The sequence below is a fragment of the Crinia signifera genome, chromosome 1, assembly GCF_055691185.1.
Source record: "Crinia signifera chromosome 1, ASM5569118v1, whole genome shotgun sequence".
NCBI lineage: Eukaryota > Metazoa > Chordata > Amphibia > Anura > Myobatrachidae > Crinia > Crinia signifera.
Window position 1 is genome coordinate 124,156,906 of NC_139217.1, and position 18,136 is coordinate 124,175,041.

The window sequence follows — 18,136 nt, forward strand, 5'->3', positions numbered from 1 at the left end:
GGTTTTTATTAAAGACTGGTTATTAAAGACTAGTAGGTGCTCAGTTCCTGAGCAAAGTCAAGGAAAACACTAGGTAAAATGAGCAATTAAAGGAACAAGGTACATATATTGTGGTATATTATGTTAACATGTAAAATGTCGACATATATTGGGTTTGCATGTGAATATTGACAAGATTGTAATTTCGATATGGACTGTATCAACATATTAATATTAACCATGTTTACATTCAGCATGTCAGCATTAGTAATATGGTATCAATGTCTTTTTAGTGTAATTCAATTCAGGACCCTAACTGTAATGGTACCCAATGTCAATGTGTCCTATGTTGAAATTCTATTCTATGTCAACATTTTGCAGGTGTTTACATTAATTAAGTCAACATTTTAACCATGTCTACATAAACAATGTCAACTTTCTATGGTTGTGTCGAAGCTAGATAAACATCATGACCATCAATCCCAATGCTCATCTGCAAGCCTGAGTAAGTCTGGCCTTACCAAGGAAGAAAAGAAAAAAGTACTCTCTTTTGTTTGGGGGCACTCTTTTAAGTTGTCAAAAAAGATTATTTACAAAAAAGATTTATAAGATTTAACTTTTAATAGTCATTTTGAAATATGGATTTTTAAACATACAGACATACAACACCAAACATAGATATCATATATAAATCACAGGTTATTTAATAGTATAATTCTGTGTTATCCTATGGATTTTGGGCTCCTGAAATTACCAAATGGGGGGAACAGTAATATAAAAAATCTCAATGGCTGTATTAAATGTCAGCTTCTCCATTTACCATGGTTTCTACTCCCATTTAGGTAGTAAAAGAAGTGGCGAAATATGTGTTACTGAATATTAAGACCAGAAAGGAGTTGTCCTGCTCTGGTACAGTCTGGACATTGGAAATTGAACTTATGGCAATTATAGGCTAGGTCAGTCAAGTCAGACGGCCGTTTCGCTGGATGGAGCTTCCTCAGTGCCAAGTTGAGGCACTGAGTAAGCTCCATCCAGCGAAACGGCCGTCTGACTTGACTGACCTAGCCGCACGAGCGGCTCACCCGCATACCACGCCGCATCTAAGCGGCACTAGCAGATCCGGACCTAGGAGAAATTAGACTGAATACAGCAGACGGGTAAGCGGCGGTAACCGCTACTTCATATTTGCGCACTGCTAACTGACACATTGTCACCTGTTGAAATAGCAGCTCTGCGCACTCTTTTTCACTGCTCTCCACTTCAAGTGGTTAATCTACCATTCACGCAGACAGGTGGCAGGTGTCGCTTATCTGCTATCAATGCTCCAGCATACAAGCACATAGCAGAAAGCAGCGCACCTGCCCCCGAGAGTAAGACGCCTCCAGATACCTTCCCTCATACACACCTACCTACCTACCATTAGGGGCGCTCACATCTCTGACAGGTACTGCAATCATCTAACCCTGCACTGACCATAGCACAACAGGGTATTTGATCTACCAAAAGGAGACAGCAGATGCCCCAATTTTGCTCTTTCTGACACTCTTTTCATACAGAAAAAACATCACGGAACGCTCACTGACTTAAGGGAACCAGGACGGTTGCGAAAGTCAGCAGCAGCTTCACTGATCTTTACAACTGTGAGTGTCATCTGTTTATCTTCAGCATCTATATCTTGCATCTCTGTTTGTGCGGTTACCGTCGCAATAAAATACCCAGTATCAGTATTTATCTCCTCATTTCTTAAATTAACGGCAATACAAATATATAAATATAATTGCCATAAGTTCAATTTCCAATGTCCGGACTGTACCAGAGCAGGACAACTCCTTTCTGGTCCTAATATTCAGTAACACATATTTTGCCACTTCTTTTACTACCTAGATGGGAGTAGGAACCATGGTAAATGGAGAAGCTGACATTTAATACAGCCATTGAGATTGTTCATATTACTGTTCCCCCCATTTGGTAATTTCAGGAGCCCAAAATCCATAGGATAACACAGAATTATACTATAAAATAACCTGTGATTTATCTATGATATCTATGTTTGGTGTTGTATGTCTGTATCTCTAAAAATCCATATTTTAAAATGATTATTAAAAGTTAAATCTTATAAATCTTTTTTGTAAATAATCTTTTCTGACAACTTAAAAGAGTGCCCCCAAACAAAAGAGAGTACTTTTTTATTTTCTTCCTTGGTACTTCACAATTACTCTCAGGGGAGCACCGCCACGTCATTACCTACCATACGATAGGTTGACATTTGAATTCTATTGTGGTAAACATATAAATTAATTTTGAATCACTGCCTGTATATTTGAACATATTTCAGTGTCACTTGTGCTCAGGTTATATCCCCTCCCAGATTCCCTTCCCATCCCTCTTTTTCCCCATATAAATAATAAGTCTGGCCTTACTCAGGGTTTTATTTACTAAGATGTCAGGTCTATTTCAGATGGGATGCAACCTAACAAATCAGATTGGGCAACCAATCAGAAACTACTTCTTATTTATTCAGCACCTTTAGAAGATAGTAGTATCTCATTCGTTGCCCATAGCAATATCCCATCTGAAATAGAACTCCCATCTTAGTTAATAAACTCCTCAGACTTGCAGTCACAGGTGGCATTGCAAGGCCAAGGAAACTGCATATGCGACACATTCCTTTGCCTCTCCTTACTCAGGAAATGGGGGTGACACAACATTTTCCCGAAAGCCGTCAGCCTTTGTCTCTGTCCTCCCCCGTGAACACCGTTAGTCAATTCAGAATTCTTGGAGTTCAGGGTCAGACAGGGTAACCATGGTGGGCATAAGATAAATAGCACAAAAGTAAGCTGATATCAGCATGGACAAATAGCATTAGCACAGATTAGAGCCGGTGGCAAAGGAAAATAAACAAAATGAGACAAACTTGAAACAGATACCAAACACAATTACTATGTGTAGTAAGGCTGTAAAAGTCCATGATGCAGTCTATCAATTCGACCTCTCAGTACTCATAGGCACCTGGATGTCAGTTGATCTCCAGATACAGTATATCTACATATACATCAGGCAGTGAGTTCTGCATAAACAATGGGAGATCTGTCATGATGGATGTCACAACTGGGCGGACATTTACATAAGCCTGCCTGGTTGTCCTATCAATCACCATTGGCTTGTGAAGAGAGAGTGTGGGTGGTCAATGGATCATCCATATAAAGTACCGACACAACATTGTTTACAGACAGTTTGCTGGTACATACCAATGGACCACCGATATATCAGCTGTTGTTTGAATGGCTGATCTATCAGCCAGCTTAAGAAAACTGAAGTAAATAATAGAAAATTAAATCTACTGAGAAGGATAGGAATACTTACAGTAAATATGCCATTGCATCTATCCCAACATCTGTTGATAATCTCAACAGTGGTATATAGAGTTGCAGCTTTCTATTATTGTAAGCAAGTGGTCTGGCATGACTCCTCAAACTGCTGTTTATTTTTAGTATTCAAATCAGTTTCTAACATTTGTGTGCAGAACTAGGGATAACCCTGGAAGACTGAGCTTTTGAAGGTGTATATGGCACTAAAAGATTTCAGATAATTATGTCTGGAATATACACACATCAGCACCTCAACAGTATCATGGGATACCAATGATAAATGTTTTATTGATCTTTAGAACAAAGAGTAATTTTACTTTGCAGGCTAAAGCTGGCCATACATCTACAGATCGATTGTCAGATTTGGCTGGTTGGAACAAAATCCTGGTAATGGATGAGAGCAAATGACAGTTTACCATTTGCTTTGAATTGCTGGAAAACTGCCAAACTGTCACTCATCCATTACCAGGTTTTTGTTCCAACCAGCCCAATCTGTCAATCGATCTGTAGATGTATGGCCACCTTAAGGAAATTCTTCATGGCTGCTTTATTTAAAAAGGCGTTTATGTCTACTGAGCTAGTCCCAGGAAAGGGTGAGTGACTGGTTAAATTCCAAAAAGGAATATGAAGAAAGAATTTCCCCATATCTTACCAGACTTGGTTGCTATTTCAAAGATGAAATCGTAGATGCTCGGATCTTTCCAATTCTGGGAAATCTTTCTTCCTTTGTATTTGGCAGCCACAAAAATTAATCTACCTCTCTCTCAACCTCAACAAAATAATATACCTTCTTGTCTGCATCAAAGAAAAACCTCTTTTCCGACAAGACACTTAGGGCCCTGTTCAGACCTAGAGCAAAAAAGTTTCACAGCCTAGGGCTGGAAAACAACAGGCGCCTCAGAAGGATGTTGAGTTAAGCTGCTCACACTTGGGGGTGTCTAGACCCCAAAAAAACACTATACAAACAAAAAATCACACCAAACGGTGTGGAGGAGCGCTTGTAGAAAATAGAATCAATTGGGTATTACAATAGTAATTAAGAAATTTAATATGTAAACTTATTACTTATAAGACATATGCAATTTAAAATGACAAGTAACTATCACATAACATTAAAAATAGATAAATCAATGAATTTGGCCACAATGTTATTATAGTGGACAATAGAGGTGATAATACTTATTCTGAAGGAGTCCCAATTCTGGCGGTGTTAGAGTCCCTGGTCAAACTCCGAATTATGAACTGTTATTTGTATCACGGGAGTCCATAAACCTCGCAGGGGTAGGTCGCGCTGTAGGAAAGGTTTGTAGTCCTCAAACAAGGAGGTGTCCTCACTATTTATGCGGTCCTTAACATCCCATTGGTGAGAAGGTGGTGGTGTCCCAATTTAGGTGGATCTCAGTTCAACTTTTTGTGGATAAGACCAGGAACCAGATATTTCAGCCGGCTTGTATTTGTAGCTGGGTACTCCAATAATTCCTCAAAATTGTCCAACAGACTGTTAAAATAGGCAGGTGCTTCCTAACATGTTTTGTTGCTGTCTAGCAACTTTATCAAAGGTTGATAAAGTTGCTAGACAGCAACGAAACATGTTAGGAAGCACCTGCCTATTTTAACAGTCTGTTGGACAATTTTGAGGACTTATTGGAGTACCCAGCTACAAATACAAGCCGGCTGAAATATCTGGTTCCTGGTCTTATCCACAAAAAGTCGAACTGAGATCCACCTAAATTGGGACACCACCTCCTTCTCACCAATGGGATGTTAAGGACCGCATAAATAGTGAGGACACTTCCTTGTTTGAGGACTACAAACCTTTCCTCCAGCGCGACCTACCCCTGCGAGGTTTATGGACTCCCGTGATACAAATAACAGTTCATAATTCAGAGTTTGACCAGGGACTCTAACACCGCCAGAATTGGGACTCCTTTAGAATAAGTATTATCACCTCTATTGTCCACTATAATAACACTGTGGCCGAATTCATTGATTTATTCATTTTTAATGTTATGTGATAGTTACTTGTCATTTTAAATTGCATATGTCTTATAAGTAATAAGTTTACATATTAAATGTCTTAATTACTATTGTAATACCAAATTGATTCTATTTTCTACAAGCGCTCCTCCACACCGTTTGGTGTGATTTTTTGTTTGTATCCTGTTCAGACCTGCTCGCTAGTCAGTGAGCAGGTCTGAATTGTGCCCTAACTGTCTTGTCGGAAAATAGGTTTTTCTCTGTTGGCCCCCACCGACCGAATAACTGTCACTTGTCATCCCTAGTTGGCAATAGCTGCAGATCTTAAGAATCACAGTAACAATGACTAAAAATAATTATACCCTATGTGGGAATTTTAGGTGAATTATATATTGAATCATGATATCGAAGTTCAATCAACATCACTCAGAGCAAGAACATGTTCTATAGCAACCACAGGATCTTTACAATGATCTAACTTGAAGTATTGAATAGACACACTGCAGTCCCATAATCTTATCAGAAAGAACTGAAAATAATTCAGAAATATACAACTGAAGAACTACTGTATATAGATATTGATTTTGTCTAGCCATAGTCTCCTATCCTACCAAGCCTTATTGATTTCTCAATGTGGGGGTCATTCATTTTGTGGAAATATAAATGCTTAAAATCATATGTAATTTGCTTACTCATAGAGAAAAAAATGCACAAAGTTATTATTTGATCTTGAATATTTGATGCCAGGCAAATTACTGTTCAGCGTAAGGTATTTTTATACTATAAGATTTAGTAAGTAAATTCCAAACTACAGTAGTTCATTTATCTTTTAAGGCACTTGAATAATCCTTGTAACACCACTACTGTTTTTAGTACACTTAAATAGATCAGACAGGTATTGCAAAAACATTAAAAGATGTGTAGAAGCTTTTTTGGGGGGGGGGGGGGTAGTCCATCCCCCTGCTATTGCCCAACAGATTGACAGAACGGGCACGACTTTAAACGTCTGTGAATTGTCACGATCGTGGCCGAATCTCGACAATCCACAGCCGTTTACATTGACACACCCTCTTTTTGCAGATCGCCAGGCTGTGGGTAGGGGAGGCACTCATTTACATTATTGTCTTTCAGACCACCCTTCACACCATTGCATGGTTTTCAATGCTTTAATCCTCATCCTGCCCACTTCACTAGGAAGCCAGCAGGATGTGGACTAGATGAGGAAGACCACATACCTTTCCTAATCTGTGGGGGGCTATAGTAAAAATTTATACTCTCCCTCATCTTCTGGAGGATAGGCAAGTATGATTTGACAATACACAAAAATATCCAAAAATAAAACAAAGAACAATTGCAGAAAATCTGTACATATGGGGCCTATTTATCATTATATATTGCAGCTTATTCCCTAAAAACAGCCAGTTTTGGGGTATACCCACAATAATAAAAATTCTCCAAATGTACTATTGAGGGATTGCAGTAGATAACACCAATATCTGCCATGGAATATTAATTTAATCCACAAATGAAAGCCTCATAGGCTGTGCCGCTAGATTTACCAAGTATAACTCTATTTCCAGAAGATCGTAATGCTTCCTAATTTGGGCTTGGTCCCAAACCAGAAAGCAGTCTGATGGTATTAAGCCATTACTCTGCATCCAGTTCTTTGCCAGGATAAACTTTTTTTGGTACCTCTCACTTGGCAAGAAGTTTTGTTTAAGTAATTTTTTGGGGAAATTATTATTGTTCCCACAGCAAATTTGTAAGAAAAATATCACATGAGCATTAAATATTTCAGATTCTGACAATTAGGACTCTATGGATTTCTTGAGCAGCAAATAAGACAAAAATATGCATTTCAATCTTAACCATTTTAAATGTTATTAAATGTGGGTACTTGTGTACTTTCACGGCTCCCATCGCATGCCATCGCATGCCATATGTAGTGGCATGCGATGGGATGCGATTTTTGCAGTTTTTAAAGCATTTTTAAAAATCGCATGCAATCGCATCGCATGCGATCGCATGCGATTTTTAACAGAAATGCATCCAAATGCATTGAAATGAGTATCAAACATGTTAAATGGCCCCCAAATGTCATTTTTCAGGCTGTACCACCCCCACTATCAACGCGAACCCGAAGAGTGGCGAGCGCAGCAAACCCGCGAAGGACGGCGGTACGCGTCTTACGACCTTTTCACACCCCCACTATCCACGTCGGCGCGGAGTTGAGAACAGAAAGTGTGACGAGCGCAGCGAGCCACCGAGCCCGAAGCGTGGCGAGTGCAGCGAGCCCCGCGAGGGGACGCGGACACCTGTAAAGCCCGCGAGGGGACGCGGATACCTGTGAAGGTATCCGTGTCCCCTCGCGGGGCTCACTGTGCTCGCCACGCTTCGGGCTCGGTGGCTCGCTGCACTCGCCACACTTTCTATTCTCAACTCCACGCCGACGTGGATAGTAGGGGTATGAAAAGGTCGTAGGACGCGTACCGCCGCCCCTCGCGGGCTCGCTGCACTCGCCACGCTTCGGGTTCGCGTTGATAGTGGGGGTGGTACAGCCTGAAAAATTACATTTGGGGGCCATTTAACATGTTTGATACTCATTTCAATGCATTTGGATACATTTCTGTTAAAAATCGCATGCGATGCGATGCGATGCGATTTTTACTATGCGATGAACATCGTGGGAGCTGTGATTGTACACAAGTACCAAAATGTGTTCCTTATAATGGTCATTTCTCTTTTCCTATATTTAAATATAACATAGTACCATATAAAATATGTACTCACAATTCTATCATTAGAAAATTGAAATACAGTACTTTACATTAATTAATTGACAGTGATCAGATCTTACTACTTCTTTCTGGTCCTGATGGAGATTTGGTCTTCTTTTTCTGGAATCCACTTTCATGAAGTGCTTTAAACCAATCTCTTAGTCGATTAGCAATTTCTCTGAACTCCTGGTCCGTACACACTAAAACAATAGCAAAAAAATTATAAGAAATAATTCACATCTTGTTTTTTTGTTAGTCAATACATAAGATGACACAAATAACAATCGTTTTATTCAAATAAATCTACTTAAGTATGTGTGTCACATTTCAATGGAAATGCATCAAGTGAAGGCTATAATATGCTTATCATCTCATAGAGTAAGAGACCACATACATTGCAAGAAGATACAGAAACTGTAAGTACAGTATGATAGAAATAGATAACTAGCAAACTGACCATAACTGATGACAGTAAAATAATGATTATAATTTAGGTACATTCATTTAGTGACTCATTCAGTAGAGTTTTTATTATAAAAAAAATACTATATTCTTCCTACTGAACAAAAAAAAATAATTATAAATTAAAATAAATTAAAAATATTATAATAATAATAATTTTATATTATATTATATATTTATTTATGCAAGTAAGTCGCCAGGAGTGCTATATCCCCCATTGCTGATATATATATATATATATATATATATATATATATAATATTATTTTGTTTTTGTTTTTTTCTAATCCACCTAAGTGTTATTTAAGACAAATCCTTTCAGATTTCAATCATTCAGTCATAATTTCGGATCTAGAAGGGTAATATCAGGCACTGGTTATGCGTGTAAACAGGGCCGGCGCCACCACTAGGCAAACCTAGGCATTTGCCTAGGGCGCCGGCCACTGGAGGGCGGAAAATGCCGCCCGGGTACCTGTCCTACCGGCGCTGTCTATTTCAATCTGGCGTCGGAGGCAGCGGGGGTCCCTGCAGTCTATTAAAAATCACGAGCGCTATCCGCCGGGCTATGCGGAAGCGCTTCTAGTGTGAAAACTCTGGCAGCACGGTGCACGCTGATCTCAGCCAATCAGCGTGCTGCCAGAGTTTTCACACTAGAAGCGCTTCCGCATAGCCCGGCGGATAGCACTCGTGATTTTTAATAGACTGCAGGGACCCCCGCTGCCTCTGCCGCCAGATTGAAATAGACAGCGCCGGTAGGACAGGTACCACCCCACACCTCACACACACCACCACCACCACCCCCCCCCCCCCCGGCACCGGGGCACCCCATGCCCGACTCGCCTGGGGCGCTCCGGTGCCTTGCACCGGCCCTGCGTGTAAACCATTGCCTTTGTAATTTAAATATAAACTATTTAAAAGAAATGTAAAAAGAAATGTCTGTATCTGTGTATCTTTTCCAATTTCATATGGATTCTAAACATAACAGAATTTCAACCCTTAGGCTTCCACTTGTTCACCCGATAAAATATAAAAATATTTTCTTTCTTTAGTTGGTGCACATGAATTTTGTTATTCAACTTTGCTTGACATACTGTCAAATTCCTACACACAATTTCTTGATATAGAAAACAAATAAAGTGAATTATAGTACATGGTTTGTCAAATTCATTTTAAAACAAGCCAACTAAATAAAGATTTTTTTTGTTGGTTTCAAATATTTATTCTGTTTAGCTTTAACTGTATATATTTAACTGTATATATAAAGTTTTTACATTTAAGAAACTGGTAAGTCTTTTATTTAGATACAGAATTATTTATACATTTAATTCATTTGTATAACATACAATGTCTTGAAGCAAACCAAAAGAGCTACCACTATTATGATACTGTATACTGGATATAGTCTTTAAGGAAATTATATATTTTTGGGGGTTCATAGGGGTGTATTCACCGCTTTCTGTGAGCTGTGACACGAGCAGGGCTGTCTGCTCACTGTCACAGCTCACACAGCTGCGTGCTCACTGTCACAGCTTGCACGGTCAGTATTCAACTGACCACCTTCACATGCTGTTTTCCCCTCGCTAGGTTTTTGGAGTGAGGGGGAAATGGCATGTGCAGCTGCTAAAACAGCGCGACTCATGACCAGGGCTGCCATCAGGAATTTTGGGGCCCAGGACTGATTTCCAGTCTGCCCCCCCCCCCTCCTCACTTTACTTACCGTAATTCGGCTCCTGCTCCTCCATCTCCTCTCGCTGAGCTGCCTGCGATGCGATCAGTGTGCTGAATGAAGCTGAATTCAGGATGCTGGTGGCCAATTGAAATCCAGCACCATATGGTGAGCCAATCAGAGCTTGAGTACCGGCTGGATTTCGCTCCAGGATCTACATTGTTCAGCGCACTAAGCACAGCGGAGGCAGTTGGGGGGGGGGAGGGTTTGAGGTGGGCAAAATTAGCTGCCCGGGCCTTTCCGGAGGCCAGGGCCTGGGACAGCACACCCTATTTGTGGCCCCTAAATTCAGTGGCTTTCCTGCAGTGGGCTTCCTGCATTAGCCACAAGCCTCACTTTTTGGAGGAATCCTCCCTGTCCTTCCCCCGGAACGTTGAATATGGTGAGTGGCCGGTGTCGCGGTTAAACAGCAAGGATCATTTGTTTTCGGCGATCCCTGCCATTTAACCCCCTTGCCAGCTGCATTGAATACACCCCATTTTTTTATTAGATTATTGTTCCAGTGTATTGGGGGGGGGGGAGGGGTGTTTGGGGAGTAGGCTTTTTTTATTTGCTCCATTATATTACAGGAAATATGTGCACTCTCATTTACATTACCTTACATTTTTAACAAATATTTCTCAACATGACATACAGTAAGTCGGGCTAGACCTCCCAGTCACACGTATTACAGTCAAGCACTTACTGTAATATAATGCACGCTGTGATCTGTGTACATGCAAAGTCAATCGATAATGAGAGTGGCCTCAAATTTCCAGCCATCCGATAGGCTCTGAATAACCTCGATAGTCCCATTTACATTAATTATTCTCCTGAATTGGAGAGTTGGAAATTATGTGGCAGTAAGGTCCTGGGGGACTGCTCATACATGTAATCAATGAAAATCGCGGAATTGATGTAAAAATTTTAGAAATTCAGAACACTTTAAAAACTTTGCACAAAACTTTTAAGTGATTTATCAAATGGTCACACTAATGGATGATTTTTATTGTAGAAGAGATCAATTAAAAATGAAATAAATAAAATGACATATCACTTTGGGAAATTTAGAATTGTATTTGTGGGTTTTTTAACCTTTAATACATAGTCTTAAATTCACTGCCGGTAATTTATATCTATTAAAACTATAATTTTACTTCACAGACTGACAAATGAATATTTAATGACAAAACACAGTCACAAAAGGTGCTAGAAGGTTAGCTGGTAATCAAAATCTGCATACATAATTAGAGGATTTCCACTCCAAAAGCTGACAAGAAGTACTTTATATTAATTGAAGATAATCAATTTGGCTAGCCATTACCCACTCTAATGTGAAGAAGAATACAGCTCTAGAATACAGAGTCTATATACTGGAATAGTTCTATTTAACTAATACTTACTGACCTTTTACAGGGACAGTATTTTACAATAATGGAAATTATTCCGTAGCACTTCATAAACTACAAATGTTTTAAGGGACAATTCCAATTGTGCTATAATGAAGGCATCTTCATGGACATTTTATTCATGATGTGGGCAAGCCTTCAGGCACCAAACCTTCATTGCCAGCCTTTGGGCATTAAAATGCTCAAATACCTTAAAATTCTTCTCTATGAAAAGATCCCAGAAAAAATCCTACATGCTTTCTAATACATACTGAATATTTTCTAAAATTCTGTACAGTATTTTCTCTATTAGTTAATATTGAGACTTTAGATAGATTTTCAATATACATTTACCCAGGGGTGGGCAAATATGCCATTACATAATTTTGCTATAAGTTTGTTTAAAAACAGGTCTGGTAAATTTCTTACACAAACACTGTAGACATACAGTGAAACCATTACCTTCAGATTAATAGATGGAAAAGAATGCTTTCCGTAATTCTTCCCATATTTGTTTTCCAACAATTCGAAAAACCCAAGAGTTATGCCATGAGAACAGGAATGCCAAATTTATATACAAATAACTATGATGTTTTTGAATCAGGAGTAAAAATAACAACACTTTTTATATTTTGCGGAACATAGAAAAGAACTTGATTTCAATTTTTGACAAACTTTAAATTTGTAATTGTGAACCAGTAATGCTAGCATGCCAGGTATCAAAAAGGCCATTATGTAAGTGATGTGTGATACTGTATGTTAGCAGTTAGCATGTCAACAGGCACAGTCAACTGAAGTAGGCCAACATTGATGATCTTGACACGGTGAAAATGTTGACATAATAATGTCAACACTGAGAAAATGTTGCTATTGACAAAAATGTAATCTGTCTAATATACTGAAGCTGTGATTGTAGATTGCTACAGTGCAAGTTAGATGCCCCTATACACCCAAATATTAAAGGTTTGCTCTTTAAGAGAACATTGAGGCCAATTCAGAACCGTTTATTGTGGTCTGAATTTGTCCCCGCATCTACGGGGTTTGCGTATGCGCAAACCCCTGGGGTGAACAGCTTCAGTGATTTTCACACTCGCCAAACCATTCACTCTGGAAAGGGAGGGCCGGGGATGGGCAGGGGGAGCAGGAGCAGGGGAACGCCCAGCGTTTTATCGACATCCCCATAAAAATACTGGGCACTCGATCAGCAAGGAGTTCTCTCTCCTTGCTGATCAAGACTGTGGACAGCTGATTCGGAATCAACTATATAGCTGAAATTGACATCAGTCGGAGAGGTGTGTCATTTCGCCTTTTTATCCTGATATCGTTGCTCGTTATAGTAGAAGCACTACAGGGTCATCTGACTCACTACGGTGACCACACCTTCCTTAAAAAAACGTATAAAGAGTGTACTTCAATGTATATGTATTGTACCAAGGTATAAAGATTCCATAGATCTTGGTGTATTACCCCTGAGGAAGTCCCAAGTGGACGAAGGGTTATTTCGCATGATCAATCTACACCTATGTTCGGAATCATTATGAATTACAACGATCCACCAACAATCTCTGTAAACTACTCATAACAAATGTATTTTAAATTATTTTATTGTATGAAATAAATTTTGTATTTTTACTAGTGATGAGCGGGTCCGGATCTCCGAGATCCGGATCCGCACGGACGTCCTGAATCCGAATCCGGATCCAGGACGTCCGCGGACTCCCGCGCAGGCCCGGAGCCGAAATCGAGGCCCGACGTCACATTGGTGACGTCGGATTCTCGCGAGATCCGGATTACATAAAAGCCGGGACCCGCCGCCGCCATCTTCATTCTGTGGGGCGACGCAGAGCAGGCAGCAGTGCTGCCAGAGAGGGGGGTTTTATTTATTGCTCCGTGAGGGGGGTTTGCTGGAGCGTTGTGTGTGTCACTGTGCTGCTTGCTGCTAAAGAGCTGCAAGTACAGAGGGGGTTTAATCATTTTTATTGTGCTGCTGGAGAGTGATTTTTTTTTTCTATATTGCTGTAGCCTGCTCATCTGTAATTTTTGTCACTGCTGCTGCTACAGAATACTACAGACAGAGGGGGGTTTATTGTACTGCCGCAGAGGGGGTTTTCTTTCTATATTGCTATAGCCTGCTCATCTCTAATTGTGTCACTGCTGCTGCTAGCCTGCTACAGAATACTACAGACAGAGGGGGGTTTAATAATTTTTATTGTGCTGCCAGAGAGGGTTTTTGTGCTGCCTGGCTACCTGTTATATGGTTGTAAACACCTACCAGGCAGTCACCTCTGTTGTTGCCAGTGCCACTACCTTGTACCTACCTCTCAGAGTATATAAAAAAAAATAAAAAAAAAAAAAAAAATATATAAAAATATAAAAAAAAAATAATTAAGTTGTTGTTGTTGCTGACACCACTGGCTGCCGTTAGATATCGCAGACTCAGTAATTAAATTTTTAACTGTGGTTTGCTGACGCCACTTGTTGTGTTACCTACCAGTGTATCCACTTTTGTATCTTGCTGCTGTTGTCACTGGCTAGTGACAACAACCAGCTGATATCTGGGTATCCAGTTTGCTGCCACCGCTGCCGTTACATATATCGCAGTAAATAACTCCGGTTTGCTGACGCCACTTGTTGTGTTACCTACCAGTGTATCCACAAAATAAATATTGTATCTTGCTGCTGTTGTCACTGGCTAGTGACAACCAGCTGATATCTGGGTATCCAGTTTGCTGCCACCGCTGCCGTTACATATATAGCAGTAAATAACTCCGGTTTGCGGACGCCACTTGTTGTGTTACCTACCAGTGTAACTATCCACAAAATAAATATTGTATCTTGCTGCTGTTGTCACTGGCTAGTGACAACCAGCTGATATCTGGGTATCCAGTTTGCTGCCACCGCTGCCGTTACATATATCGCAGTAAATAACTCCGGTTTGCTGACGCCACTTGTTGTGTTACCTACCAGTGTAACTATCCACAAAATAAATATTGTATCTTGCTGCTGTTGTCACTGGCTAGTGACAACCAGCTGATATCTGGGTATCCAGTTTGCTGCCACTGCTGCCGTTACATAAATCGCAGTAAATAACTCCGGTTTGCTGACGCCACTTGTTGTGTTACCTACCAGTGTAACTATCCACAAAATAAATATTGTATCTTGCTGCTGTTGTCACTGGCTAGTGACAACAACCAGCTGATATCTGGGTATCCAGTTTGCTGCCACTGCTGCCGTTACATATATCGCAGTAAATAACTCCGGTTTGCTGACGCCACTTGTTGTGTTACCTACCAGTGTAACTATCCACAAAATAAATATTGTATCTTGCTGCTGTTGTCACTGGCTAGTGACAACAACCAGCTGATATCTGGGTATCCAGTTTGCTGCCACCGCTGCCGTTACATATATCGCAGTAAATAACTCCGGTTTGCTGACGCCACTTGTTGTGTTACCTACCAGTGTATCCACAAAATAAATATTGTATCTTGCTGCTGTTGTCACTGGCTAGTGACAACCAGCTGATATCTGGGTATCCAGTTTGCTGCCACCGCTGCCGTTACATATATAGCAGTAAATAACTCCGGTTTGCGGACGCCACTTGTTGTGTTACCTACCAGTGTAACTATCCACAAAATAAATATTGTATCTTGCTGCTGTTGTCACTGGCTAGTGACAACCAGCTGATATCTGGGTATCCAGTTTGCTGCCACCGCTGCCGTTACATATATCGCAGTAAATAACTCCGGTTTGCTGACGCCACTTGTTGTGTTACCTACCAGTGTAACTATCCACAAAATAAATATTGTATCTTGCTGCTGTTGTCACTGGCTAGTGACAACCAGCTGATATCTGGGTATCCAGTTTGCTGCCACTGCTGCCGTTACATAAATCGCAGTAAATAACTCCGGTTTGCTGACGCCACTTGTTGTGTTACCTACCAGTGTAACTATCCACAAAATAAATATTGTATCTTGCTGCTGTTGTCACTGGCTAGTGACAACAACCAGCTGATATCTGGGTATCCAGTTTGCTGCCACTGCTGCCGTTACATATATCGCAGTAAATAACTCCGGTTTGCTGACGCCACTTGTTGTGTTACCTACCAGTGTAACTATCCACAAAATAAATATTGTATCTTGCTGCTGTTGTCACTGGCTAGTGACAACCAGCTGATATCTGGGTATCCAGTTTGCTGCCACCGCTGCCGTTACATATATCGCAGTAAATAACTCCGGTTTGCTGACGCCACCTGTTGTGTTACCTACCAGTGTAACTATCCACAAAATAAATATTGTATCTTGCTGACACCACTGGCTGCCGTTAGATATCGCAGACTCAGTAATTAAATTTTTAACTGTGGTTTGCTGACGCCACTTGTTGTGTTACCTACCAGTGTATCCACTTTTGTATCTTGCTGCTGTTGTCACTGGCTAGTGACAACAACCAGCTGATATCTGGGTATCCAGTTTGCTGCCACCGCTGCCGTTACATATATCGCAGTAAATAACTCCGGTTTGCTGACGCCACTTGTTGTGTTACCTACCAGTGTATCCACAAAATAAATATTGTATCTTGCTGCTGTTGTCACTGGCTAGTGACAACCAGCTGATATCTGGGTATCCAGTTTGCTGCCACCGCTGCCGTTACATATATAGCAGTAAATAACTCCGGTTTGCGGACGCCACTTGTTGTGTTACCTACCAGTGTAACTATCCACAAAATAAATCCACAAAAGTGTATCCACTTTTGTATCTTGCTGCTGTTGTCACTGGCTAGTGACAACAACCAGCTGATATCTGGGTATCCAGTTTGCTGCCACTGCTGCCGTTACATATATCGCAGTAAATAACTCCGGTTTGCTGACGCCACTTGTTGTGTTACCTACCAGTGTATCCACAAAATAAATATTGTATCTTGCTGCTGTTGTCACTGGCTAGTGACAACAACCAGCTGATATCTGGGTATCCAGTTTGCTGCCACCGCTGCCGTTACATATATCGCAGTAAATAACTCCGGTTTGCTGACGCCACTTGTTGTGTTACCTACCAGTGTAACTATCCACAAAATAAATATTGTATCTTGCTGCTGTTGTCACTGGCTAGTGACAACAACCAGCTGATATCTGGGTATCCAGTTTGCTGCCACTGCTGCCGTTACATATATCGCAGTAAATAACTCCGGTTTGCTGACGCCACTTGTTGTGTTACCTACCAGTGTAACTATCCACAAAATAAATATTGTATCTTGCTGCTGTTGTCACTGGCTAGTGACAACAACCAGCTGATATCTGGGTATCCAGTTTGCTGCCACCGCTGCCGTTACATATATCGCAGTAAATAACTCCGGTTTGCTGACGCCACCTGTTGTGTTACCTACCAGTGTAACTATCCACAAAATAAATATTGTATCTTGCTGCTGTTGTCACTGGCTAGTGACAACAACCAGCTGATATCTGGGTATCCAGTTTGCTGCCACTGCTGCCGTTACATATATCGCAGTAAATAACTCCGGTTTGCTGACGCCACTTGTTGTGTTACCTACCAGTGTATCCACTTTTGTATCTTGCTGCTGTTGTCACTGGCTAGTGACAACAACCAGCTGATATCTGGGTATCCAGTTTGCTGCCACTGCTGCCGTTACATATATCGCAGTAAATAACTCCGGTTTGCTGACGCCACTTGTTGTGTTACCTACCAGTGTATCCACAAAATAAATATTGTATCTTGCTGCTGTTGTCACTGGCTAGTGACAACAACCAGCTGATATCTGGGTATCCAGTTTGCTGCCACTGCTGCCGTTACATATATCGCAGTAAATAACTCCGGTTTGCTGACGCCACTTGTTGTGTTACCTACCAGTGTAACTATCCACAAAATAAATATTGTATCTTGCTGCTGTTGTCACTGGCTAGTGACAACCAGCTGATATCTGGGTATCCAGTTTGCTGCCACCGCTGCCGTTACATATATCGCAGTAAATAACTCCGGTTTGCTGACGCCACCTGTTGTGTTACCTACCAGTGTAACTATCCACAAAATAAATATTGTATCTTGCTGCTGTTGTCACTGGCTAGTGACAACAACCAGCTGATATCTGGGTATCCAGTTTGCTGCCACTGCTGCCGTTACATATATCGCAGTAAATAACTCCGGTTTGCTGACGCCACTTGTTGTGTTACCTACCAGTGTATCCACAAAATAAATATTGTATCTTGCTGCTGTTGTCACTGGCTAGTGACAACAACCAGCTGATATCTGGGTATCCAGTTTGCTGCCACCGCTGCCGTTACATATATCGCAGTAAATAACTCCGGTTTGCTGACGCCACTTGTTGTGTTACCTACCAGTGTAACTATCCACAAAATAAATATTGTATCTTGCTGCTGTTGTCACTGGCTAGTGACAACAACCAGCTGATATCTCGGTATCCAGTTTGCTGCCACCGCTGCCTACCGTTAGATATCGCTGTACATAACTCTGGT

General features: G+C 40.9%; 1 protein-coding gene across 5 annotated transcripts in view; it reads right to left on the reverse strand.

The window, feature by feature from the left end:
- The window catches only part of SPOCK3 (SPARC (osteonectin), cwcv and kazal like domains proteoglycan 3), a 297,817-nt gene that overhangs the window by 20,790 nt on the left and 258,891 nt on the right, over positions 1-18,136 (reverse strand). For all 5 annotated transcript variants that reach the window (XM_083172993.1, XM_083172975.1, XM_083173000.1 and 2 more), the window contains exon 7: positions 8,182-8,301. In XM_083172993.1, the coding sequence (XP_083029119.1) occupies positions 8,182-8,301 (120 nt within the window). The remainder of the gene's footprint in view (positions 1-8,181; positions 8,302-18,136) is intronic.